Source organism: Gymnoscopelus microlampas (genome assembly GCF_963454915.1).
Source record: "Gymnoscopelus microlampas genome assembly, chromosome: 21".
Taxonomy (NCBI): domain Eukaryota; kingdom Metazoa; phylum Chordata; class Actinopteri; order Myctophiformes; family Myctophidae; genus Gymnoscopelus; species Gymnoscopelus microlampas.
The window spans coordinates 9,297,451-9,324,783 of NC_139958.1; the positions used below are offsets into that span (position 1 = coordinate 9,297,451).

General features: G+C 41.1%; 1 protein-coding gene across 2 annotated transcripts; it reads left to right on the top strand.

The window, feature by feature from the left end:
- Nucleotides 1-1,133: 1,133 nt before the first annotated feature.
- Nucleotides 1,134-27,188, top strand: LOC311037068 (polypyrimidine tract-binding protein 3-like). Of its 2 annotated transcripts, none has more exons than XM_084046134.1 (14): nucleotides 1,134-1,295; nucleotides 7,983-8,043; nucleotides 10,159-10,325; nucleotides 11,712-11,858; nucleotides 12,262-12,462; nucleotides 13,974-14,084; nucleotides 14,934-15,102; nucleotides 16,180-16,240; nucleotides 16,426-16,555; nucleotides 16,728-16,761; nucleotides 18,264-18,356; nucleotides 19,662-19,878; nucleotides 20,847-20,924; nucleotides 21,182-27,188. In XM_084046134.1, exons 2-14 carry the CDS (start codon nucleotides 8,019-8,021, stop codon nucleotides 21,312-21,314), a joined length of 1,566 nt encoding a protein of 521 aa, XP_083902260.1. In that variant the 5' UTR covers nucleotides 1,134-1,295; nucleotides 7,983-8,018; the 3' UTR covers nucleotides 21,315-27,188. The 2 variants fall into 2 exon arrangements, with proteins under 2 accessions (XP_083902260.1, XP_083902259.1); XM_084046133.1 differs by having other exon boundaries at nucleotides 1,135-1,295; nucleotides 16,180-16,248; nucleotides 16,428-16,555.
- The last annotated feature ends 145 nt before the right edge of the window (nucleotides 27,189-27,333 follow it).

Consider the following 27,333-nt stretch of genomic DNA (forward strand, 5'->3'; position numbering starts at 1 on the left):
GCAGTGACTCCGCAATGATTTCATATAACAAAGCAGTGTATTGATATACTGTTACTGTATACAGGCTAATGTGTTCTCAACTTCTCCTCAACCTCAAATTGAGGTTTGCCGAAGTCAAAGGGTTTGAATACCTTTGGCAACATACTTTTAGATTTCAAGAGTCATGAGTGTTTACGTATCTTATGTAGCCTTAATCCTGTGCTAACCTTATTTCAGATATTTACCCAAAAAACACACACACACACACACACACACACACACACACACACACACACACACACACACACACACACACACACACACACACACATTATAGCCTATTATTATTTTTTGAGCAATTTGGAAATGCATGCCCCACCTAGTTATGCAATCAATACCTGTTGTACCACAGGTTTGTGTCCCTTCTATCCCCATGGGCTATGGAGATTTCTGTATCTGTCTGTCTATGTCCCTTTTATGCCCATATATGGAGTTCTGTGTCAGACATGCCCAAATATGGAGTCTAGGCCATTCTATGGCGTCATATTGATAACATGAGCATACTCCATATATGGGGATTTGCGGTTTTATCGATATTTTTTGGAGATCCGCTGATCTGACCGACTTCCGTGCACACACAGATTTGCGTCATTTATAGTTCGATTATTATTATCATTAAATAGTAAATGGACTGCATTTATAGGCCTATAGCGATTTTCTCCAAAGTGCTTTGCAATGTATGTATTCACCCATTCACACACCGATGGCGGAGGAAACCATGCAAGACACCAACCTGCTCATCGCGAGCAGTTAGGGGTTCAGTGTCTTGCTCAAGGACACTTCGACACGTAGCCAGGAGGAGCCGGGAATCGAACCCGGAACTTTTGGATTCCAAGGCGGCTGCTCTACCTCCTGAGCCACTGCTGCATTGTGTAATAACATGATATTATTGTATAATGACATTATTCATTATAACAATGTATGATATTATTGTTGTTATTAATTGGTAATAGCCTAGTAGTAGAAGTATTCATGTGTTTGTTTGTTTTATTTATTTTTCACACTGAGGGTGGGGTGTGTCCACTGATGGGGTGTGGTCTCGAGGCAGACGCCGCCATTTTGTCGCCGTGACGTCACGGAGAGAAGCCGGAAGCTGGAGGACCACAACATTTTCTCTCCTCCGCCCGCCGAGCCTCCTGTCTGTCTCTGTCTTCTCTCTCTGTCTCTCTCTCTCTCCTTCTCCTCCTCTCTTCTCTTCTCCTCTCTTTTCCTCTTCTCTCCCTCCTCCTCCTCTCCTCCCTCATGGAAATGGACGGGTGAGTGTTTTGTATTTTTGTTTCATTTGGTTCTTTTCAGCCTTTCTTAGGTTTTTTTTTCTTCTCTTCCTTCCCGTCGAAGAACGAGGGGCGCGTGCGCTTCGTCAAATGAGAAGGGAGGAAGAAAAAAAAACAACACACTGGAATCAAATAGAAATGTTCTTTTAAAAAGCCGTTTCATGATAAAAAACAGTCTCCTCGTTTAACGTGAAATATTTTAGGTTTTATTTTATTTTCTGCGTTTTTTGTTTCGTTTTTTTGTTTGTTTTTTATTATTATTATTTTTATTTCCGCGTTCGGAGGAAACAAAAAAAAGTTGTCACGAGGAAGAAGCGGGGAGGGGACGCTAGAGCAGGAAATGAGAGAATGTAAATAAATCAGATAAATGGCGAAAAATCGACGCGTTCGTTAATTCCGTTTTTAATCGAGCATTTCGAGCGAAAACAACCTTTAGAAAACGGCGACGTCTCGAGCTTGCCATTCGTGGTTGTTATAGAAACAAGACGGAACGAGAGTGCGCGCGGCCATTTTCCAAAACACCAGCCGCGCGCGCGAGAGAGAGAGAGAGAGGGGCGTTCCTTCCTTCCGACACAAAAACGTCGCGTTGTTACAATGTATTTATATTTTATGTATAATGTTGGGCCTGTTAAATATTTAAATAAACAAACATGAGCAACAATATGGTGTTCTCGCGATACATTCTTGGGGTTTTGCCCGTTGGGGAAGTTCTGCGTTGTTTACACTGTTTGTTGTGGATGGGAGGAGGGGGCGTGACCATTGTTGTGGCTGAAGTGATGGTTGAATAACTGCGAATATTTTGTACATTGTCCAGTATTTGTGTGAATTCGAGGTTTATGATGCTGCATTATTTAGTAGTAACAGTAGTAATACTGAGTAGTAGTATCGTAGTAGGAGTAGTCACAATAACAACAGTAATTGTAGTAAAGTAGCAGTCACAATGACTGTGTAATAGCACTGTAGTAGTAATAGTCAAAACTAGTTACAATAGTAATAGGCAGTGGTGTGTAAAGTAACTAAGTACATTTACTCAAGCACTGTACAATTTTGACGTATGTTTTACTTAGTAGTTTTTCCAGTTTTCAGTACTTTTACTTCTACTCCACTACATCTCAGAGGCAAATATTGTACTTTTACTCCACTACAATTATCTTGAAAACTTAAGTTACTAGTTACTTTGCAGATATTCATTATTACATTATAAAACATACATTAACCACTAAAGCCCAGGCCTTTTACTTGTAACAGAGTATGTCTACATTGCAGTATTGATACTTTTACTTAAGTAAAACATGCAAGTACCTATTACACCTCTAGTAATAGGAGTAGTAATAGTATTATAAACACTACTGTTACTCTCAAGCCTGATTTTGACCTGTCTGTATTGTTGCTACTATTACTATTACTGCTGTAACAACTACTAGTATTGTTATGACTATTATAATAGTCGTAACAATAACGGTAGGTAACAGTAATAGTATACTGCTACTCTGATGTGTTACCACTATACTATTATTTCTACTATGACTATGATACTGTAACTACTACTGCTGCTAACACAAAAATACAACATGATCACGAGACATTCTGCACAGGAAAGAGAAACAAAAACGGAACCACAAAGACTAATGGCATTCAATTCAGGTGTAGACGCCTGGATGTATGCATAGTAGACGTAGCAAACACAGTAGAATGTAAACATAGTAGATAGAGAGTAGCCTTGACTGACAGAATAGAATAGATAATGAAGCATAATCAAAACAGTGGATGAGCAATATGATTATCTCACAGTGTAAGGAGCAGTCGACGCTATGAGCGGTGCTTCACTGATAATGTGAATATCAGAATATATAAATGTAATACATTATTAATGTAGTGTCATTGTAATATATAAAAACTATGAGAGTATAGGCTAAATAGTGGCTAATCAATGATCACAGTGGTGATGAACTGTACGTAGTATAAATAGTTGGGTGATCGTGTGCATGTTGTGGTTGATGGCAGGGTGTTTAGAAATCTGACAACTCTGGGGAATATTTGCAGAACCTCACAGGGACACTACTGCTACTGCTGATTATGTAACAACAACTGTCTGCTACTACTGCTGATCTGTGGTGGAAGAAGTACTCACATATTTTACTTAAGTAAAAGTAGCAATGCCACAATATAAAAAATACTCCGTTACAAGTAAAAGGCCTGTGTTCAAAAATGTTACTTGAGTAAAAGTACGAAAGTATTGGCATCAAAATATCCTTAAAGTATCAAAAGTAGAAGTACTAAAATGTTTGAAAATAGCAGATCTACAATCTCACAACGCGTCGCAAAGCGACGCGTTGTGAGCTTGTGGATCGGCTATTTTCAAATAGCCTATGTATAAAATAGGTCTGCGGTGGTTAATGTATGTTTTATAATGTAATAATGTATATCTGCAAAGTAACTAGTAACTACAGTTTTCAAATAAAAGTGAAAGTGAAAGTGCTGAAAATTGAAAATACTCCAATAAAGTAAAAATACCTCATAATGGTACTTAAGTACAGTACTTGAGTAAATGTACTTAGTCACTTTACACCACTGCTGCTGATACTGTAACAACTATTTTTACTGATACTGTAACAACAACTATTACTGATACTGTAACAACTACTACGGTTACTGATACTAACTCCTACTATTACTGATTCTTAAACAACTACTATTACTAGTACTAACTGTAACTATTACTATTACTAGTACTATTACTGATACTGTAGCGTACTACTTTGACTGATACTATTACTACTACTAATACTACCACCACCAGTATCACTACTTACTATTACTGATCCTATAACAACTACTACTGATATTGTAACTATTATTACCCAAATAAGTACTGCTGTTGATACTAATACTACTACTACTGACCCACCACACAGCCCGTATATGTGTATTTGTATGTGTGTGTGTGTGTGTATGTGAGCTGTGTCGGCCATGTTGGATCTGGTGTCTGGTTTCTCAGTGAAAACATGGGGTTTGAAGTTGAATTAAGGTCCTATTTCAAGTCCCGCGTCTCTTCCCCCTGTTGCCACCGACCGCACGAGGCGGTACGAGCATGTAGTACTTCTAACACACAGACAGTGGCATAGTAATACTCTAGTACTTCTACAGCCTTTTGCTTTGAGAGGGCAACTGGACCCCTAGTACTCTCCTAGGGGGGAGAATGAACTGACAATCATGTCCATCCACGAGGCTTATAATCTGTCCTGAAGTGTCTTATTACAAGGGGTAGGAACCTATTTGAATTATACATTAGAGGTATTCTCTCTCTCTCGCCCTCCCTCTCTCCCTCTCTCTTTCCTTTCCTATCCTCTCATCTGTGTGCCTCTCTTTCTCTCTCCTTTCCTATCCTTCTCTTTCTCTCTCTCTCTCTTGATGACGACGGTTTGTTTAAAATATCAATTTGTTTGCGGGGGGAGAGAGTCATTTGCAGGTAGGATGGAGAGAGAGAGAGAGAGAGAGAGAGTGAGGGCACGTGGTTGGTTGCACGGGGCACACAGGCGCACAGGGAACTTATTTCTGTGTGGTGTGGTTGGAGGGTGGAACTGTGCCTTCTCTAATATTCATGTCATGATTGATTGGACATGCTATTGTCTGTTACTGCTGCCACTGATTGTTAATTTATTACTACTAGTATGGTGGTAGTATTACTGCAAGTACCACTAGTACTAGAAGAGCTAAATATCCCTCTGAACTAATTTGTGCCAATAAACACAGTCCTAGATTTGTATTTAACGCGGTTGGCCGTCTCTTAATCTGTCCGTCTCTTAATCTGGTACATTTGCAGTGGTGGAAAAAGTACTCACATTTTGTACTTGGTGATGAATGTCTTAAGTTCTTATTCTTTTTTTTACTGACAGTGTTGAAGGTATCAGATCTATGATGATTCGCTGATGTACTGTTCATGCCAATGCTTTTTGGTGATCTCATGGAGATTTTGTCTCACTTGAAACTAGGGCCGCAACTATCGACAATCTTTTTTTGCGATTATTCTATCAATTCTATCGATTCATCAAAAATCATGATTTTTATTTTATTATTATTATAATCAATCAATCTTTTTTCCCCAACTGAAAACACCAGGCGCTCGCCTAAAAACGCTTCCAAACGCCCGAGTTGAAAAAAATAATATCAGCCCAGAATAGATGTTTCCAAAAACATGGCGCTCCCTCCCATTCTAAGCAATTAAAAACATACGCTGCGCTTAAGGGCCTCAGTCTGATTAACCATTTAAGCCCCATTTTGTACTGTGTTGTACAATGGTGTTGTGCAAATAAATAGCGGAAATGGCCGATCTACAAGCTGATAACGCATTGCATCACAATGCGTTGTCAGCTTGCTATTTTTACACTCCAAATTTCTCATAATGTATTGCATCTCACTTGCTTTCCATTTTTAATAGCTCTCTATTATCTGTATCTTGTCCCTGATTATTTTAAGATTGCTTCAGTTCAGTCTCCTCTTAAAAACCCAGTCTTGACCCAACCATTGAGAACAATTACTGTAGGCCAATTTCTAAATTGCCATTCGTTAAAAAAAACTCTGGTCGTTACAACTTCTGGCAGCTGTGACAAGACAATAATTGAAAAATGTCAGTAAGGATTTTGCCGGCGCCACAGTATCAAGACTGTACCAGAGTCACAAATTATCTTTTAACCCATTTAGACCGGGAACATTTTTAGATTTATTTGGCTATTCAAAAAAAAATAGCAGATGTACAAGCTCATAGGGCGGCATCTGCTATGCAAATCTTTAAATATATATATACATTTTTAACTAAAATCTTTGCTTCTGGGGGTCCCTGGAACAAAATATTTTGATATGAGGGGGTCCGCGGACAAATACATATCATTATTGGGGGTCCTTGATATTACAGCAACATAAGATGTTTTCCAAAAAAAAAACATTAGGATTTAGAAGACGTTTGTAGAATCCCCAGAAGCAAAGATTTGAGTTAAAAATGCTCGCTTTAAAAAATATTTACATTCAAAGATTTGCACAAATTTTCAAGAGTTTTCAAAAAATAGCCAAAGAAGTCTAAAAATGACACACAGATGCGTTCCCGGTCTTAAAGGGTTAATGGATGGATGCTGACACTGGTGACAGTATCATACTTGCTTTGTTTCGACTCGAGTGCAGCACTTGTGATCATAATGTTATTATCAGTAGAATACAGAAGTGGGTTGGCATATCTGGGACTGCTTTTCAGTCGTTTACACCAGAGGTCCCTATCCTGTTTTGCACCAAGGAGCACTTCCATAAAGTCAATATTTTTGCGGACCACTGATGGGGGTGTGGGCTGTGGATGGTCGTTGAGACGTTGATTGAAACTGATTCAATATTTATTCATTATGAACCCACACTATGTATTTAGAATTGTACTCTCTTTATAAAGGCATTGTGGGGATATTTGATGTTGTTGGCCACAGGACAACAGGACAGCCCTGTTATCTGAAAATATCCTTTGTGTCTTCTCTATTGATTTATCAGGCCATGCATGTGAGAATTAGTTTTCTGTAGGATTCATGCTAAACTTAACCATTAGTAATTCACTTCCCCCATTCACCAGAACGATGCATAAGCACTGCTCCGCTACTGGCCATACTATTGTTTTTGAATGGTCCAGCCATGATGAATATGCATTCCATTCTATATGATAATTGCAGTTTCCGTATGCTAAACACATGCATGGTCTGATCTGAAATGTTCTGCTCAGTGCTTAGTACTGTGAATGCTCAAGCCATTTCTCTGCAGCTCACAATTAACTTTAATGCCACAAGAGGGAGCACTATTGTTACTTGTCGGTCCTTTTTAGGCTTATTTAAAATTTGTTTCAATAAAATAAAATACAAAATCTCAAAATGTTTTGTGCACCTCTGCTTCAACACAATGATTCAACAATATTTTGTTGTAATAAAAATAGTGAAGAGTAAGAATTCTTTGCACACAAACCTTTTTCCCCCTTACCCTATATAGGTTTCCCTTTGGCAACACTGTTTAACATCTCTCATTGTTATGCAGACAATATTGTTACGAATCGATAAATATCTGCCTAGCAGATATTAAACACTAATAATTTCCTTCAATTGAATTCTGACAAAACTGACATTCTCATAATTGGTCCACTCCTTTATCTAACAATGTCAGGCCTGTCAGGCCAAAAACCTCAGTGTCTTATTTGATCCCAGCTTAAACTTTGAGAGCTATGTTGACAAACTAGTTCAGACATGTTTTTTTATCATCTCAGGAGGAGTAGGCCTGTCACAATTATTACATAATCATGTTACATGTTGAAAAATGTTCACACATTTTAAAAAACAGCGTAAATCACAGCTCTACATGCTGCTCACTCACAACGCGTCTCAATGCGATGCGTTGTGAACTTGTAGAACAGCCATTTCCACTGTTTATAAAGCATTTTGAAAATATGATTTAAGGTGATATTTTACGTTCTGTGTTCTCATTCAAAATATCCAAACATTTTGATGTATCTTATTATCCTATTATCTTATTACTATTTTAGCACAAATGTGTGACTGTACCTCGTGCTGTTTGCATTTCGGTCTAATAAAGTATTCAATCAATCAATCAATCAATCAATCTTCCTCTCTGTCGCTCTCTCTCTGTCTCCAGGAATCTTAGCTGCCTGTCTGTCTGTGTCTCTCTACCATGAACACCACTAACCCATTGACAGGTAAGCTGTATGTCTGTCTGTCTGTCTGTCTGTCTGTCTGTCTGTCTGTCTGTCTGTCTACCTATTTAGTTATTAATTTATTAGATCTGTGGTTCTCAAACATTTTCATGTCAAGGACCCCCAAAATAATATATATATGTGGCTGCGGATCCCCTTCATAAAATGTTTTATGCCAGGCCTCCCATACAAGATTTGACGGTTACAATGTTTCCAAAAGATTTAAAAAAAAGGTGTATCTCATGTATACAAGGTTAAAGTGGTTAAACTGATTGCGATACTTGTCAGATGCTGGTGTGGTGAGAACCCAAATGCAGGACAGCCAGGCAAAAATAGTGTTCAAACCCATGATGGGACCACTATGGTCCCCAGGACCCCCAAGTCCCTAGGATTTTTTTGTGTTATCCTTTTAGCCTGAATGCCACAAGACTAATATACAGTACACACGAGGACTGATTACAATCTGGGGAAGGCATGACACAGAACCATGAAAACTAGAACGACAGGAAAAACTAGAATGGACCACACTTTGAGAACCACTGTTTTCGGGGTGTGAAGTGTGTTGTAAAAAAATGTACCAGTACACCAATTTAACCAGCACAGTTGTGGAAGTTATTCTGAGATGCGTCATCATTCAATCAATCAAACTTTATTTATAGAGCACATTTAAAACAACAGAAGCTGACCAGTGTGCTGTACAAGGTTGAAACAAACAAAGCATCAACAGGCGCCCATTGGTGCGCAGAAAAATATATACATAGTTAAAATAGATGTTAAAACTGTCATGTTGCAGACGTGGACGAGTCATCAATGCAGTGACATTACATCATCCATTATATTCTACTTATTGTTGATTTTCCAGTTTCAACGGTTAGCCACTAACACTACTGGAGATACCAAGGCATAAAAAATGCACCCTGTATTTTGAAAGCAGACATCTTGGCACATTTCTTCACATTTCTCTACATTTCTAAATTACTGCTAATGGCTACTTCTCATCAGTTAATGCAAGCATTCAGATACATATCATGAACTCCTATTTTATTTATGAAGTGATTTAACGTGATGTGCGTATAATCACTCTCCTTCAAACATAACATTGAATTAAATTGTAAAAACCTAAATAAATGAACGGTATGCCTAGCCTACCTAATGTGAAAATGTACAGTCCACAACAACACATAAATCCTTCTGAAGTGCATTATAACTTTACAAGCCTGTAATATAGAAAAAGAAGGTTTTCACATAGCAGCGAGAGTTCAACCATTTCTCTATCAGGCTGATACTGAAAATATAATGTAATAATACATGGTTTTATTACTAGAAGTCTTGATCACTATAATCTCATGTCTGCTGTACAAAAAAGGCAGTTTGTCAGTTACAACTCAAGCAGAATGCAGCTGCATGCGTGCTGACAAAGACCAGACATGAATAGTGCACACATTACACCCATTTTAAAGTCCTTGCATTGGTTGCCTGTTAGTTTTAGAATCAATTTGAGAAAGTATCCCATTGCCATTTAGTGATTTATTGGTATCACTAAATGGCAATGCACCTGCCTATTTATCCGAAAGGCTTTTTTAGGTACCCAGCAGAATACTACAGATCTTCTGAAGTTCTGACGCCGGTACTCTTAACTGTTACAAAGCAGCTTTTAGCTATTATGGTCCCAGTGTGTTCTACAAGCACTGGCTGGATAGCCTGACATCTCCAGCCGTATACTTTTTAACTCCTTTTTTCTGTTTTTGTTGAGATTTGACTCTTTTTCTGAATCTGTGAACTTTCTTTTTTTAGAAATCTTAAAAGACCAGCAATTTTGACATTGCTTTTGCCTAGTTTTTTTCTGCATTGTTTTTATATGTTATTATTATTATCATCATCAGTTTTCCTGTATTAATTGATTGATTTAATCAACCAGCACACCTTTTAACTACTATGCCTACTTAACCAGAAGCCATATTTATTTAACCAGTATGCCTATTCAACTAAATCAGTACAGCTATTTAACCAGTACACATATTTCCCCACCCCTGCGATCTTCCAATACACTAATGATACTTTGGTATGTTTTGTATTGAACAAAAATCTCTCTCTCTCTCTCTCTCTCCCTCTTGTCAGCGAATGGCAGTGACAGACTCTTCAAAAGTGAGCGCGCTCAGTCGGTCCCGTCCAGAGTGCTGCACCTCCGTCGCGTCTCCGCCGTCGTCTCTGAGAACGAAGTGATCTCTCTTGGACTTCCCTTTGGAAAGGTCACCAACCTGTTGATGCTAAGAGCTAAAAACCAGGTACTACGCAGTGCTGATTTTGAAGGCAAATGTCCGACCACACTTCATCTGTCATAGTCTTTTGAATGAAATTCCATTTAGTTTTAGTCATATTTTAGTCATCTGAAATGTTTTAGTTTTTGTCTAGTTTTAGTGGTGCCTTGATGGCGTCGTAGTGGCAGATTTTACACTTGGTTGTATGCTGAAAATAGCCGATCTACAAGCCCACAACGGCGCGCTGTGAGCCTGTAGATCGGCTATTTTCAGAGCACAACACCCGAGCGCAAACAAACATCAAATGACTGGTCTTAGTTCTACTGGATCTCTTCCTTCTCTCTCCTCCCTAACATTTTAGTCTAGTCTTTATTTGTTGACAAAAATGTCAATATATTTAGTCTTAATTTTAGTCATCATTGTTTAGTTTTTATTTAGTTTTCGTCAGTGAAAAAAGGCAGTCGACGAAAAATTTTCGTCATAGTTTTAGTCGACGAAATCAACACTGGTACTACGAGTAGTTCTAATACTGGTAGTACTACTACTGTTACTAGTATTGCTACTGCTGTAGATTAAAAACAGGTACTACTGCAGGTACTACAACTAATACTATTAGTGCTAGTACTATTATACTCAGGGGTGCACATAACTTTTTAGGTCTAGTACTCAGAAGAGCACCTGGAGATGTGACTTGGTGCGCACCAAATAAATGGTCCCGTGCCGTTGTGTCAACGGGGGGGGATTCAGCACGGTGCCCACCGGATAGTTTTGTCTCACGCCGTTTGGTGAACCCCCCAAGGTTGGTGCCCTGTGCTGCACTGCTTTTATCCGCCAGATTGGGACGTTAACGGCATATTTTGCACCATTACGGTGCGTTCATCATCGGTGACGAGTGCCTCTAACAGCCGCTGGCTGCGTGCACGCAGCGAGGCAATGCGAGGCGATGCGAGACACTCACACAATCGCGTGCAGCATGCGTCCTCTCCCCCTGCACCTAATGGCTGTACATGGGGCCGACACGTGCTTTAGCGTGATTGTGTGAGTGTGGCTTCAGGAAGTAAATTCCTTGCCTCGATCTCCAGGCTTTTATTTTTTAGTTTTGCTAAAAAATAAAAGCTTGGAAATTCCTGTCCCAGCTGTTGGTACGCAAAAGCGCCTCGCGTCGTCTGATGTGCCGCGCATTATTTATTTTGGGTGCGCATGCGCACCTGCGCACCAGTTATGTGCACCCCTGATTATACTCCTGCTTTAGCTAAATATCAGGCCCTACTGCTGGTACTGCTACTGTTACTGCTATAGTATTATTCCTACTTCCAGGACTAGCAATTTAATCAAATCTATTATTTGCATCCTATTTGCAGTTTGTTTTCCCTTTCATTTTCAATGTTTTAACTTGTTTATTTGTCCTCCTAGGCATTTCTGGAAATGGCTTCCGAGGAGGCGGCGGTCGCCATGGTGAACTACTATGCCGCAGCCCCCGCCCACCTGCGCAATCAGCCAATCTACATCCAATTCTCCAACCACCGACAGCTCAAGACTGACAACCTGCCCAATCAGGCTGTACGTTTGATATGTTAAAAAAAATATACATATATATATATATATATATATATATATATATATTCTTATACATGTTATAAATATGACACACATTAATTTAGTAAAACAGTTTTTACTAGAAAAGTGAGCACAGGGATCTCAGGGCCCGCAAACTATGGAAGGCAGTCGTAGCCAATTGGAATGGGATCTGAAAAATCAGACTCATACATTTTGATCACATGACCCCAGAGATAATGTGTACCGATTTGAGTGAGTTTTTGGACAAAATCTGTAGGAGTAGTAGTAAAAAAGTGTCACGCAACCTTCTTTGAAGAATAAAAAAAGAAATAATAATAAAATCTATTTATTCGTAGATGATAATATTAAAAACAGCATTACATTTGTATTCTTCTGATCTCCTCAGAGGGCCCAAGCGGCCTTGCAGGCCGTCAACGCACTGCCCGGTGCCCCGATGCATGCTGGGAACATGTTGGCCGCCGGGGGAGCCGGTCCTGTTGCCGGTGTGGAAGGGGGCGGGCCTCCACCTCCTGGCCACAGCACCGCGGTGCTGAGGATCATCGTGGAGAACCTGTTCTACCCTGTCTCGCTGGAAGTTCTCCATCAGGTACTAACCCATTATATTAAGACCTGAAGCCGATTTCTACAAAATGTCTTCTAAATCCCAACAGTTTTCTGAAAAACCCATGTTTCTATATCAGTGGTTCTCAAACCTTTTCATGTCAAGGACTCCCACAATGATATGTATTTGACCGCAGACCCCCATCTAAAAATATGTTGTTCCAGGGACCCCCCAGAAGCAAAGATTTGAGTTAAAAATGTTAGCTTTAAAAGAATATAAATATATTAATTTGCACACATTTTCGCGATTTTTCAAAAATAGCAGATCTACAAGCTCGTAGCGCGGCACTCGGTGCCGCGCAATGAGCTTGTATATCTGCTATTTTTGAATAGCCAAAGTGTAAAATAATGCTTTTTAGCTCAAATGAAAAAGTGACACAGATGCTTCCTCAGGTCTTAATGGGCTAAACAAGCATTGGTCGTAGTAGTGCTAGTCAAATTGACATTAGCATTTATATTAGTACTGCTAGTAGTCATAACAGTACTGGCGAGTGATTGCTGCATAGATGGATAGATTGCACATTGTCTAGAGAGATGCCAGGTTTAATTGATGTTTACCTGGTGTCCTAGATCACTGGTTCTCTCACTTTGTCTTGCCAAGGACCCCCAAATTGATATATATTTGGCTGCGGACCCCCATCTGAAAATGTTTTGTGCCAGGGACCCCCAGAAGAGAAGATTTATGTAAAAAAAGAAAAGAAAAAAAGCGAAATCATTCAAAAAATGTTACAAACATTTTCCATATTTTTCAAACATTTTCAAAAATAGCAGATGTACAAGTGCTGACATTTCTATTGTTTTTAGCAATATTATCATGTTGCTTATACTTTTATAAAGGGATGTAAAAATAATGAACATAGCAACTGTGTACCGTATGTAACTCAACCGACGTCAGTAGTACAAAGTAACAAAGCCAACCATCTTATTACAGAGAAATGGTTGAATATTTTGTGGCAGCCAAGCAACATTGGATATTGAACACATATTATGTTGATTAAATGCAACAAGGTAAAGTTCATGTTGAAATGGCCCTGCGGCTCTGGACTGGTTCAGCAGCTGTCACTACTTACTGTACGTTGTGCATGTTGGCTCACGCATTGCGACGCGTAAATGAGCTTGTAGATACGTTGCTGTTTTTGCCCACCGTTCACCCCAGAATAGGGATGCTAGGGTTCATGTGGTTATCTAGCAGCAGTGCTAGCAGTAATGATATTGCTATTACTAGTCAGGGTTGCCAGATCTGCTTATTATAATTTCCCCGCAATATTTGTATTTGAAAATAGCCGATCTGCAAGCTCACAACGCGTCGCATTGTAGATCTGCTATTATCAGATAGCTGATGTATATGTTAATGTGCTCATGTGGCCCATAGTGGCTTCTTTTGGGCTGATTTTCCTAGACCTGGTTGCTTGTTTCTCTCACAGAATCTGGCAACACTGTTACTAGTACCTGTAATACTCCAACTTTGTTGCCGTGTGTTTTCATCTGTCTGTCCAGATCTTCACTAAGTTCGGAACAGTGTTGAAGATCATCACGTTCACGAGGAACAACCAGTTCCAGGCGTTGCTCCAGTACAGCGATGCCCAGAATGCCCACAACGCCAAGATGGTGAGGAGAAACCGATTACCCATAAGCCATAATGATCTGCTCATTAAATAATAATAATAATAATAATAATAAACTTTATTTATACAGCACCTTTCATGACATGAATGCAGCTCCAAGTGCTTTACAGAGCAAAACATTATAATACATTATTATTTATTATTATTCACAAATTATTATTGTGAACGATAATAATATGTATCTGCTTTTTTTGTGACCGATACAGATAATCATCTACTTGTTTTGATCGATACCGGATAGTTCTCTGATTATTGTGATGATAAGGAAATAATTATCTGCTTTTTGTGAGCAATAATGATAATTATCTGCTTGTTTTGACCGATACCAGATAGTTGTGATTATTGTGATGATAAGGAAATATAGAGTACAGAAGTCCTGACGTCACTCGTCCATCCCCTGGTTCGTAAAGTAATTTCGGTATGGAGAATAACATTGGGTCATCTTAGAATCGTGGTCCAAAAATAAACAAACTGTCTCGGCGATATTGTCAGGGAGGAGGCTCTGTATCGTTTATGATAGTCAGTCACTCATATTTGAAACAGTCTGTTTCTGGCGAAAATGTAACTAATTCGTCGGAAGTAACATAGCGTTTTCTAACCGTCAGTTGATGGTTCATATCCATAAGAGTCAAACCGCCGGGGTCATTTGTTTATTTTTGGAACACAGTTCTTATTTGACGTGATATTAAACACGTCTATGGGAATTCAGAACGGGGGGGGGGGAAACGCGACCCGGGTAGGATGTGTAAATTACGTCAGACTTCGGTGCTCTATAAGGAATGCTTTTTGTGACTGACCAATGTACTTTTTCTTGTGACCCCTTGACCTCCAGAGCCTGGACGGGCAGAACATCTACAATGCATGTTGCACACTGCGCGTCGAGTACTCCAAGCTGACCAGCCTCAACGTCAAGTACAACAACGACAAGAGTCGTGACTTCACTCGCCTGGACCTGCCATCTGGCGATCAGCAGCCCAGCATGGACCCCGGAATGACCTTCGGTAAGATCGGGGTCTTATGAGGGCGGCCAATCGCTTATTCCATGATACCAGAACCACCCATAGGGGTCTTTTAAGGGTGCCTTAATGGTGCCTGATCGCCCAATCCGCTTTGGCAGATCTTATCGGGTGTCTTTTAACCCATTCAGACCGGGAGCACGTATGTGTCATTTTAAGATTTATTTGGCTATTCAAAAATAGCAGATGTACAAGCTCACAGCTCGGCACCGAGTGCAGCGCTATGAGCTTGTAGATCGGCTATTCTTTTTTTATCGTGAACATTTTTGCAAATTTTTGAATATACATTTTTTAAAGCAAACATTTGTAACTCAAATCTTTGCGTCTGTGGGGTCCCTGGAACAAAATATTTTACAAATGTTCCCTTTAAAAATACATATATTAAAGGAAACAAATCCAGAACGCGTGGAAAACATTGCACAGCACGGTACGATGTGCCTGGTACTTGTAGTAGAAACAAGACAAAAGCTATAATTTTCTATAACACTGCTAATGAGAACAAGCAGAACAGATACATACTTATTTTGTTCACAGCTAAAACTAATTCAGTACCGTGGGTGAGAGTGTGCGCTCTCGAATAATGAATGGCCCTTATAGTAATACATCAATATGACATGACACAGTAAACTTGTGTATTGTTCCAGCAATTGGAGAATTGTCTCGTCGCTGTTGTTGTTTTATCCCATTAAGACCGGGAACACATCTCTGTCATTTTAGATTTCTTTGGCTATTGAAAAATAGCAAATCTACAAGCTCATAGCACGGCACTCGTTGCCGCACTATGAGCTATGAGCTTATATTATGAGTATATCAGCTATTTTTGAATAGCCAAATAAATCTAAATTGACAGAGATACGTATTTTTTACTTCCCAGAATTGTGCTCTCTTCTCCCCGTCACGCTGGGTAACGCTGCCATATTCTTCCTAACGCAGGGAACAAAATACCTTGTGTCGCTTGGGTTGCCATGGAGAACTCTTAGGATAGCGAGCTTGTTTACAGAACCTACGATCAGCCGTGTGATTGTCCAATAGTAATTGTTTGTTTGTTTGTTTGTTTTATAGGTCCTGGCATCATCTCATCACCATACGGAGCAGGGTTCGCTCCGACCATGGCATTCCCTCAGGCTGCAGGTACTACTACTACTACTATAAGTACTATTACTGCTAATCCTATATTACAATTGTCTAGTAGGTGGGCGGACGGGCGGGCGGGCAGTGGTAATTTACAGCCTATAAGGAATTGCTACATAACACACATATTCCCCAATGTTGAACATATATAAAGAACTGCTTCACCCATTTCTTTTTAGGTCTGTCGATGCAGACGATACCAGGTCCTCTCTCTCTTTCTGCCTCGGTCAGTCGAATGTCGCTCGCCCACGGTGGAGGGCCACCTATTGGCCATGCTGTGTTACTGGTGTCTAATCTGAACCCAGAGGTACCCACATAGTACACAATGAATACACATAGTACACAATGAATACATACATAGAACACACTAAATGCACATAGTGCATGTGGTTATTACTATTATTAATATTATTATTATATATTAACAGTGTTGTACTGCTGCACAGTGACACACATTAATGTGTACTTGTCTTTTACAGGCTGTGAACCCACAAAGCCTCTTCATCCTATTTGGTAAGTCTCTCTCCTTCTCCTTGATAAAACCAATCTCTTTCTGTCTCTCAATCTCTCTCTGTCTATCTCTCTCTCTCTCTCTCTCTCTCTCTCTCTCTCTCTCTGTCCCCATTATTAAAAAAACGACTCAATAACGCCCATTTGAATTGAATTGAGAGTCTCAATTCAATTCAAATGGGCGTTATTGACATGGGAAACAGGGGCGTAATGTAACCTGAAATTCAGGGGGGGCACAATTAGAGTGGGGGGGCGTATAAGAATGTCCCCAGAAAGGAGGGGGGGGATGCAATTTCTGGACTGGTGCCAACTCAGTTAATTACAGTTAATTAAACAGTTAAAGAAGTCATATTTTGCAAGTCTTCACACATTGTATTTTAGACCAATACAGCATGTCTTTGGGTCCTGGACCAATTGTTTTTTCCTTTTGTTCACCTGGGGCACTTTCATAACATTTTACATTATACAACTACTGCAACATTTTATACTGAGCAACTGAGAATTCTCAAATCTATAGCACTTGCCTGTCTGTCTCCACGTTTGTATATTTGATTGCTGTAATGTTTTGCAGTTTATGTTGCACGAATGAACCAGACGCCTACCAAAGCCATTAACTAAGCTTTGCACAGTGCGCTCCGCTGTGATGCAGGCACTATGCTTGCAGCCTGTTGTCTGTCACACGCCTCCATATGACTTCATAGGTACGTGATGACGCGATGTTCACCGTCTTTGTTGAAGCTGAGGAATTTGATTACAAAAATGTCTCTTTTGGACTTTTAGCGCACTTTGTTGTGCAAGTTGTCTGCTCTGCTCTGCGTGGGTTAGGCTAAGCCCTGTCCTCTCTTGAAACAGAGACCAGAGGAGAGGAGGAGAGGAGAGGAGGACAGACAAACAGGGCGACTGTAAATTACACAAACTCAACAGAGACTCCTAAATGAAACGGGTCCCCCCCCCCCACACACAAAAATAATGATAGGGGAAACACTGCAATATTGTATATAATTGTAACTCATACAATTCTCCAGCAGTGTCACATGCTCGTTCTGTTTTTCAAAGTCACCGTCAGCAGTTCTCAGACTGGATTGAACACATTCATTAATTCTACAAGCGTTGTGCAATGCTTTGATGTGCCGACATGTGACAGCCGAACTGCCTTCTCTGCCCAGAGCTGCCATCCTGTTGGATTCATCCAATATGTATGAAATAGCCATTGTTGCTGGCCGCCACAGATTCTATAATAGGCTATTAACGTCAAAACAAGCTAAGGGGGAAACGATCGCTTTGTAAATTCCAGGTAGCCTTAGTTTCATTTTCGAACAGTCTGAACGAATCTCTCCCTCTACATTCAGAACGAATGCCTCTCTCTCTCCATTCTAAACCACTCTATCTCTCTGTCTCTCTAACAATAGCTCTCTCTCTCCATTCTGAACCAATGTCTCTTTCCCGATTCTGAACCAATCTCTCTCCTCATTCTGAACCAATGTCTTTTCTCTCTATTTCCGTAGGTGTGTATGGGGACGTGTACAGAGTCAAAATTCTGTTCAACAAGAAGGAGAACGCTCTGGTCCAGATGGCTGACGCTACTCAAGCTCAGCTCGGTACAGAACTTATCCCTATCAATAGTTAACACTATACCAACACTCTTAGAGATCACATTTCTTAAAATACTTTTTAAAAATGTATTCAAATAACAAAAGTTGTTTAAAAAAATTCAAACGTCAGCTGAAAACACCACTCAGATGAAGCATTTTCACATTCCTCCATATCACTCTTTCTGGGCTCTTTTTGAGTTTAATTCCAAAAGGCTGTTTTAACCCATTTAGACCTGAGGCCGATTCTAAAAACGCCTTCTAAATCCTGACCTAAGTTTTCTGAAAAACTTCAGCAACAACAACCCCAAAACGGGTTCCCGGATTGAAAGGTATAGTTACGTATAGGGATTCCTGGTCTAAATGGGTTAAGGTCTGTCGGAGGAGTTACTTGAGAGTTTTTTCTGCTCCCCTATCTCTCCCCTGCCCCTTACTACAACTGGTCGTGACTAGGGTGACCATACGTCCTCTTTTACCCGGCCAAATACATATCATTTTGGATGGTCCTTGACATGAAAAAGTTTGAGCACCACTGATATTATAGCAACATGTGTTTTTCTGAAAACTGATATAGACATTTGTAGAATCCCCCAGAAGCAAAGATTTGAGTTACAAATGTTTGCTTTATAAATATATAAATATTCAAAGATTTGCACACGCTTTCACGGTTTTTCAAAAATAGCAGATCTACAAGCTCATAGCGCGGCACTCGGTGCCGGTGCTTGTATATCTGCTATTTTCGACTAGCCAAAGAAATAAAAAAATGGCACAGATACTTTCCTGGTCTTAACACATTCCATGCCAGAGGTTAATCTCATAATGTACTCACCAGTGCCAACGTTTTATTGTTGTTTTTTAGTTTTTTTCACGTCGCCATAGACCTTGTTAAAACCCTTAAGATTGAGCTGTGTGACATCTCCCTGATTCTACCAGTGAAGACCACGTGTGAAATGGTGCATCCATGTTGTAGTTAGAGCGGTTTATGTTAAACAGTGATCAGCGAGGAGAAAAACTACAAACGAGAAAATGGCGTTTTAGTGTGCGTTTTAGAATGGGGGCCCACGGGATCGGCAAAACCGGATCCCGAATAATTCCGTTTCCGGTGGTGTTAAAATGAAATGGTCCGTGTCGAAAATTGAAAAAAGTCCAATGTGAACTTTTTTTTCGAAAAAAAGGAAAAAGCACCAGTTGGCGTAGATCTACGCTACTGGCACGTTGCGGCTTTAAATAGGTTCGCGTAGATCTACGCGACTGGCACTCAATGTGTTAATGGGTAAAAACTCATCCATTGCCTTGTACGTCTTGCGTTTGCAGCCATGTCCCACCTCAACGGCCAGCGTCTCCACGGCAAGACCATCCGTGTCACACTGTCCAGACACCAGTCGGTCCAGCTGCCCAGAGAAGGACAGGAGGACCAGGGTCTGACCAAGGACTATTCTGGTTCTCCGCTGCATCGCTTCAAGAAGCCCGGCTCCAAAAACTTCCAGAACATTTTCCCTCCGTCTGCAACCCTCCACCTGTCTAACATACCGTAAGATATCAGTACTTGGTAGTTGTTGTTGGGCACAAAAAATACCTGTTCCTTCACAGCGTCGGACGGTATGCTAAAAGTTTGTCTTGGTTTGTTTTGATTGTCTGTTTTTTCTTCCTTTTTTCAGTACAATAATGGGGGAAAAGAACGCATAGCATAACATTTCTTATCGTTTATTATGTACTTTTGTAATCTACAGTTTATAATTTTTGTTATAAGATTTTAAATGAAACATAATAAAAAAAAATAATATCTCTGCAAACAAACCAAGTTCTCGAATAAATAAAATGGAAAATGTTAAAATAGGTTAAATAAAATATTTATTTTCCATTGCACATTTCTTTCAAAGGGGGTTCAAGGTTTAAGGGTGGACCAAGCACCATTTTAATCACAGCCAGTGAATTTACAACCACAGCAAGAGATGAGACAGTGTTATTTCCCATGTCAACCATCTTAAGAATTTAGGCTTACACACATCACACAGCTTACGTTCTGATATTTAGTAAACTTGCTGTTTAGACCTGCTGGGGCTTCAGCGGAGCTAACAACACACTGCAAAGCCCAAGACCCTGATGCTAGACAGGAGGGTGTGGAAGGCCACCATTCAGGAGTCCCGAGTTGGTGTTGGCTTGTCCGCACTCTCGTATCGCACACCTGCTGGTTCTCCTGTCTCCTGCAGTGTTGATTTCGTCGACTAAGACTATGACGCCATCAAGGCAACGCCAAAATATATTTTCGTCGACTAAATCAACTGCAGATTTAGTCGACTAAAATCTTATGATATTTAGTCGACTAAAAGTAGACAAAAACTGTATTGTATTCAAAAGACTATGACTAAAACTAAATCAAAATTTGCTGTCAAAATCAACACTGGTCTCCTGGCACACCTGTCTCTTATGTGTAAACTACGATGAAGGAAAGAGTCTTTTGCTATAAAGTTAATCTCTCTCTCTCTGTCCCTCTGTCAGTCCTTCCATTACAGATGAAATGTTGAAGGATTTGTTCTCCAGCAGTGGGTACAGTGTCAAGGCCTTCAAATTCTTCCAGTGAGTATTACTACTACTACCAGGACAACTATTACTGCTACTGCTATTACTACTACTATCACTACTACTGGTACTAGTACTACTTGTAATATTCCTAGTACTCCTACTACTATTACACTGCTGACTGATACTAGCTACCGACTGACAACATTTTTGATCTCTCTCTCATCAAACCTCTCTCTTGTTTTCTATTTCTTTCTCTCTGTCTCTCTCACCCCCCTCTCCTCCCATCTCTCCCTCTCTCTCTCCGCCTGTAGGAAAGACAGGAAGATGGCATTGATCCAGCTCGCCTCGGTGGAGGAAGCCATCCAGGCGCTGATCGACCTCCACAATCACGACCTTTCAGAAAACCACCACCTCCGCGTGTCTTTCTCCAAGTCCACCATCTGACGCCTTCCCAGTGTGACCGCAGACCTCAATGTGATGACCCTGTGACTCATTTTCGACTTGACAGGAGAGACGGACCAACAGATGACCCCTAGGACCCCTTTGACGGACAATGACTTCCATAACGTCGCCCTCCACCCACCCTCTTGATGCACATTTGGCTGATGGAGAACTACAGGACGTCATCACTGTAGGAACCCCCCCCCCCCCCCCCCTTTCAGCTTTGACTCGGACGTGACATTAGCGTGACTATCCCTAAAACTATGACTGGATGAACGCATATGAAATTTTGATACCAATTTAAATCCCAGACAAAATATGACAGTAATATATACCAGGAACATAGATGCCATAGCCAGTAATTTACCAGTAACGTATATGTAATAACCAGTAACATACCAGTTAAAAAGATGTAATAAACAGTAACATACTAGTAAAATGCACATTTAAATATAATACAATTATTATACTACAGTAACTTAACTGTCATTGCTACCACCGATCTACCATTACTAGATTGATAAAAGCCAGCTGGTTTTACTGGTATATTACATGTGTTACTTTATTACATGTATTTTTAAGTATTTGTACTTGAATTAAGTACATTTGGGTGATTAATGCATATATATATATTAGCTAGTTATTGATGTCTACTGTACAACCTTGACCTTTAACTAACTATACTGGTTGATTGGCTCTTTCATCCTAGACGTGTCGACTACCTGGACAGGTTGACTACCTGGACAGGTTCACATCCAAGACTTGTTTACTACCCGGACTAGTCACCCAGCTTACTCTGGCCCCTACTATTTACTGACTCGTAATCTGGCTCACTGGTTGGCCAGTTGACTGGTTAGCTGACTGACCGAGCTAACAGACAAAGCTAATTAGATGGCTACTAGTTGCCTTTTGGACTAGCTGACTGGAAAGTGGACTAGTCAGTTAATGGGACTACTAGCTTTTGGGAAGCATTCGGCTAGTTGCTGGGCCGTCTACTTGTCGACAACCCGGCCTTTCTGGAAATGTTTCTTGTTTCCCAGCCTTTTTCTGATTGGACCACGGCCCTCCTCTGACAAAGGCAGACAAGCAACTGCCCTTATATGGGCAAACCGCATGGGATGGACAGGAGGGGGAGAGGCAAGGGAACCAATAGGAATGCGAGCAATTCCCAATTCCATGCCTTCGTGCCTCCAGTAAATCCTCATCCATGCAGACATCTGTCTTGACCCGACAGAAGAGACCACCTTCCCTCGGTGTAGCACCAAGGGGGGGAATGATCCTCGCCCTCGGTGTAGCATCAAGGGGGGAATGATCCTCGGAGCTTTGCCCCAAAGGCTCCCCCATCTCTGGGGGGCCTCCTCGTAAAAACACACACCCACCCCTCGCTCTGTCGAGTTCTCCCTGAAGTGGAGGTGGACCGTTGTTGTGATTTTCGAGACTCTTTGGCGTGTGTGTTCGTTTTGTTTCCGCGGCCCCCCGACGACAAACCCCTTTGTCACTCTGTAAAATCCTGAATTGTTTTGTTTTTTTACAACGGGGTTTTCCGAAAGACCAACCCGACTCCCCTGCCCTCCTCAACCCCCACAAGATGTTTCTTTACGATGGAAAAATGGTTTACGGTTAAAGATCCTTCATTCAGGTTGTACTACTACTACTTCTACTACTAGTACTACTACTACTACTATTATTAGTACAACTAATACCATGACTACAACCGCGACATTGACGTTTGCAAACGTTCCTTTGTTCCCCCGGAAGAAGGAGCGGAGCCATCCTCGGTCGCTCGTTCTAATCCCAGAGTACCTGTATGTCACTCTGATGTTTTTAGTTTGTTTTTTAAACAAAGTTTCAATGTGAAAACTTGCTGGGTTTTTTGTACCACTATCGGGGAGGGGCGGGGGGGGGGTCGATTTTTCAACAAACGGTCGCCATGGAGACAAACTTGGGGAAGGGGAAGAAGGGGGCAGTAGGGTTAATCTCTGGGGTTTCTCTTTCTAAGTCGGGTCGTTTCTTTCTCGGAGCTTTCGAAGTTTTTCAGGTGACTGGGAGAGCCGCCCAGCATGACCACTGATCTCCTACCGTCAGGTGACCGGGGGCCGCCCAGTACGACCACCATTCTTCTACTGTCAGGCGACTCTGAAGCCATCCAGTACAACCACCGTTCTTCTACGTCAGGTAACCAGGAGCCTTCTACCATCAGGTGACAGAGAGATGCCCAGTTCAACAATTGGTCTCCTAACCACCAGGCGATTACCGGTCTCCCGAAATGTCCTTGACGGAAAAAAGCAATCGGATGAACCGCTGAAAAAAAAGGAGTTCCTAGTCGCAGTTCATCCTCCACAAGAAAAAATAATCAAAACAACCCCCCACCCCCCACCCAAAACCAAACAGATTGAACTTCTCTTCGTTTCCTTACGTGCCTTAAAATCCTGCGTTAGTTATGAGTTTTGCAAGTCTTTTTTCTTTTCTTTTTCTTTTTGTATGATATTTTGAATCTTTTATCGGTGGCGATGGGGTTTTTCTTTTCCTTTTTCGTATTGAATATTTTTGTTTGTTTGTTTTTTTGGTAGAAAAATGGTTGTAGAAAATGTTTTCTTGTTTCCTTTCTGTGGTCTGTGTTTTTTGAAAATGATGTACTTTTAAATGTTTTTGACGGTTGGTGGGGATTGTGGGTAATGGTTCGAGAGGGAACGCTTCCTCTCCTCCTGGAACTTTCATTTCTGCCACGTGATTGAATTGCAGAATAAAAAGGCCTGAATTGTGTGTGTGGGGTGGGGGAATTTCGTGACCTCCGACATCTCAAAATTACACTTTTGTGGTTCCAACATTAGTCTCGGCATTGCAGGTTTTTGTTTGTTTGTTTGTTCTTGTGAACGCGACTTCAGATCTCAGACTTATGAGGGGGTTCCCCCCCCCACAAAATCAGACTTTGACATTCCAGTTTTTTTCCTTGCAAATTCCCCATGTTGATTTTTTTTTTTTGCTCTTGTAGTTTGCGCGCGATCTTACAGTATATCTTGCAATTGCCAGGTTATTTTCCTCATACATCCTCGCAGTCGCCCGTCTCTTATTCGTGAGGACCAAGGAGACGGAACCCTCAGAATTCTGAGGATATCGAAGTCAGAATTGATTGAGAGACATGTAGGAAGTCACCCCCCACCCGCCTCCACTATTCAGATCCAGGCTTAAAAATGTCATCCAGTGGTAGACACGGTCTCTCACACTCTGCAGATCATTTTGGGGTGTGACGGTGTATATATTTGTTTTTGTGTTGTAGCAGTTCCTGGATGTGACCTAGATGAGGGCCGCAGTCAGGGAGTTGGGTATAATCCATGTGTTTTGTCTTTTAGCTGTGCGTGTGTGTGTGTGTGTGTCTGTGTGTGTGTGCGTGCGTGCGTGCATGCGTGTGTGTGCATTCATGTGTGTGTGTTTGTGTGTGTGTGTGTGTGTGTGTGTGTGTGCGCGTGCGTGCGTGCGGAGAGGGCATTGCCCCCCCAGTCTTCAGGCGATCAAGGGGGCTTTTGAACCCGCGACCCCCTCTGTTATTCGTTTTGCATAACAGAGACGTGTTACAATTGGCCTCGCCGTGTTCTGCCCGAAGGTTGAACTGATGTGAACCGGAAGCGGGCCAACAGTTAGGGGATACCGAAATCGGTTTTAGAAGCAGATGGATATCGTTTTTGTTTATGTAATGGCCATTCAGGAGGCAGCTTAAGCCCCCCATCCCCCTGGCGGTTTTAATGCAGAAATATAAACCTTTGGCCTTTTCCAACCTATGAACTTTTTAACTTCGAGCCCCCCGGGGGTACACCACAATGTTACAATTTTGTTGCGTCGAAGCAGATTTAGTTAATTTTTTTTCATTGTAAAACATCCCCCGCTGGAAGATGGGGGTGAGGCGTTGGGATGGAACCTGGGTTGATTTTGAATGCTGGGGGGGATTGATGGGCTGGGTCCCTCTTTTGGTCTTCGGTATCTCTTTGTTTGATTCTCAGGTGTTCACTCTGTGCGACTGTTCTGTCCCGCGGAGACGACGAGACGCTGCCATCTCATTCGATTCGTTTTATATTTTATGGTAGAATTGTTGTGGTATGGGAGAAGCCTTTAAATCCCTGGTCATGTTCTCTTGACCTTCGGTAGCTCCCAGACGGCCTGATACTGACTGCACAGGACCAAGAAATTGATCGTGCCTCGTCATTGGCTCTTTCCCATTTGTCTGTCAGACTCCTTCCTTTACTTTGACTCCCTTCATTCCACTACCGAATGCTAAAATACAACTAAATGCTGGACCACACGATCCACACAGCTGTGCTTTTAGCGTGACAGTTAAGACATTCGTCTCCATAGAACAGACTGCCGCCTTTCGTCTCCATAGGACAGATGTCTCTCTTTTTTCAAAACCAAAGGAACCCTTTCGTTCGTTCGATCGTGGGGGAAACACTCAAATGTTGCTGAAGCAGCGAATGCCGCTGTCGAATGTTTCTTTTACATTAGCTAAATTCCACTTACAGATTTTTCAAAAAACAAAACAAAGTCCCATCATGCTGTCTTGTACGTTGGACAAGATGCGGAGGCCTTGAACTGCTCCAGTCCGCCATGTACCTCTTCCTTAAACAACCGTGCAGGCGGTTGATTATAGAATAATAATTTAAAGAAAGAAAAGACAAAAAATGTATACACGCCTTAAAAACTCTGCTACTGAATGTCGTCCGCGAAACAATCGTCTTTCTTCCGGGAGACCATTTTCACGAGTGTTGTGGGACGAGTTTTGCGTTCATAAAAAAAAAAAACAATCCTAGCTACAACTATTTAAAGGGAGGTACATGGTGGTCTGGATGAGGTCCCAGGGTCCCAACATTAGTGGAGCAGGTCTGGAGCTAAAGTCGGATCTTCAGGTTCATTGTTTAACTTAATTTAATTTATTTAATTTTTTAAAATATTGATCCATATCATGAATATTGATAATGGAACTTTTAAGTAATTTCCCTCATCGTTGGTCAATTTGTAACGTTGCTGATATATAATCATGGGATGAACTGTCCCACCATCTTTCTGTCTATCAGACATTTAAGTTGTTTGGCCTCTCGGATGGGGTTGGGACTCTGGTACTTGCAGGACAGCCCCTTTTTCTGTGAGTCAGCAAAAACACGAAACCTTGGAATGGAATCCAGACCCGCTTCCGAATGCTGTCGCTTGATATCAGAAAAGGTCATAAAATGGACCACAGTAGCGCCCCTTGGCAGGCAAATGGCACTTGCTGTCTTATGTTGTTGTTGGGGGTGGTGTTTGTTTTTTGTTGGAGTTCATTTGAGTTGTGTGTGTGTGTGTGTGTGTGTGTGTGTGTGTGTGTGTGTGTGTGTGTGTGTGTGTGTGTGTATGCGTGTGTGTGTGTGTGTGCATGTGTGTGTGTTATTTTTTTTAAAGGTCACAGGTCACAACTGGGGTTTAGATTTTAAGATACAACAATAATTCTATTATTACTGCTGTTTGTCTCCAGGGGGCGTGATCACTTAAAAATGTATTTCTGAAGAAAATGTGTTGTGTGTGTGTATGTATACGCATATGTATATGTATATATATATATATATATATACATACATACAAGCTTGGATATGTAATGAAGTGTGTTGCATTGTGGGTACCAGGGGTTGGTAGATGAACCTATTATTAAAGACAAATTTTATAATATTTTGTTTTTTGCGGTGCATGGTTTTGAGTGAATCTTAAATTGGGTTTTGGGGGATTCCCTTTTTGCAAATACTTTTGATGATTTTTGGGGGATATATTTATTAGCATATAAACCATATTATTATTATTATTTCTTATTTGAATTTTAAATGTAGCATGCGTTGAATAAAAAAACATGTTGACATCTCAGCTAGCTTGCGTGTGCTATCCTCTGTTGCCATGGCTACCTAACCCCCCCACCCCCTCTAACCATGCACTCCTCCGCCTCCGTAACCACGCCCACTCGCTCTGCTACTGACCAATCGTGCTGCTCGCTAGGTCAACTCCCCGCCCT

What these genes read in the sequence shown, in the direction of transcription:
- LOC311037068 (XM_084046133.1), top strand. Translation starts at nt 8,019, where the DNA reads ATGAACACCACTAACCCATTGACAG. An exon ending in TGCTAAGAGCTAAAAACCAG is followed by an intron (nt 10,326 to 11,711) that starts GTACTACGCAGT and finishes TTGTCCTCCTAG; the next exon opens with GCATTTCTGGAAATGGCTTC. An exon ending in GGACCCCGGAATGACCTTCG is followed by an intron (nt 15,103 to 16,179) that starts GTAAGATCGGGG and finishes TTTGTTTTATAG; the next exon opens with GTCCTGGCATCATCTCATCA.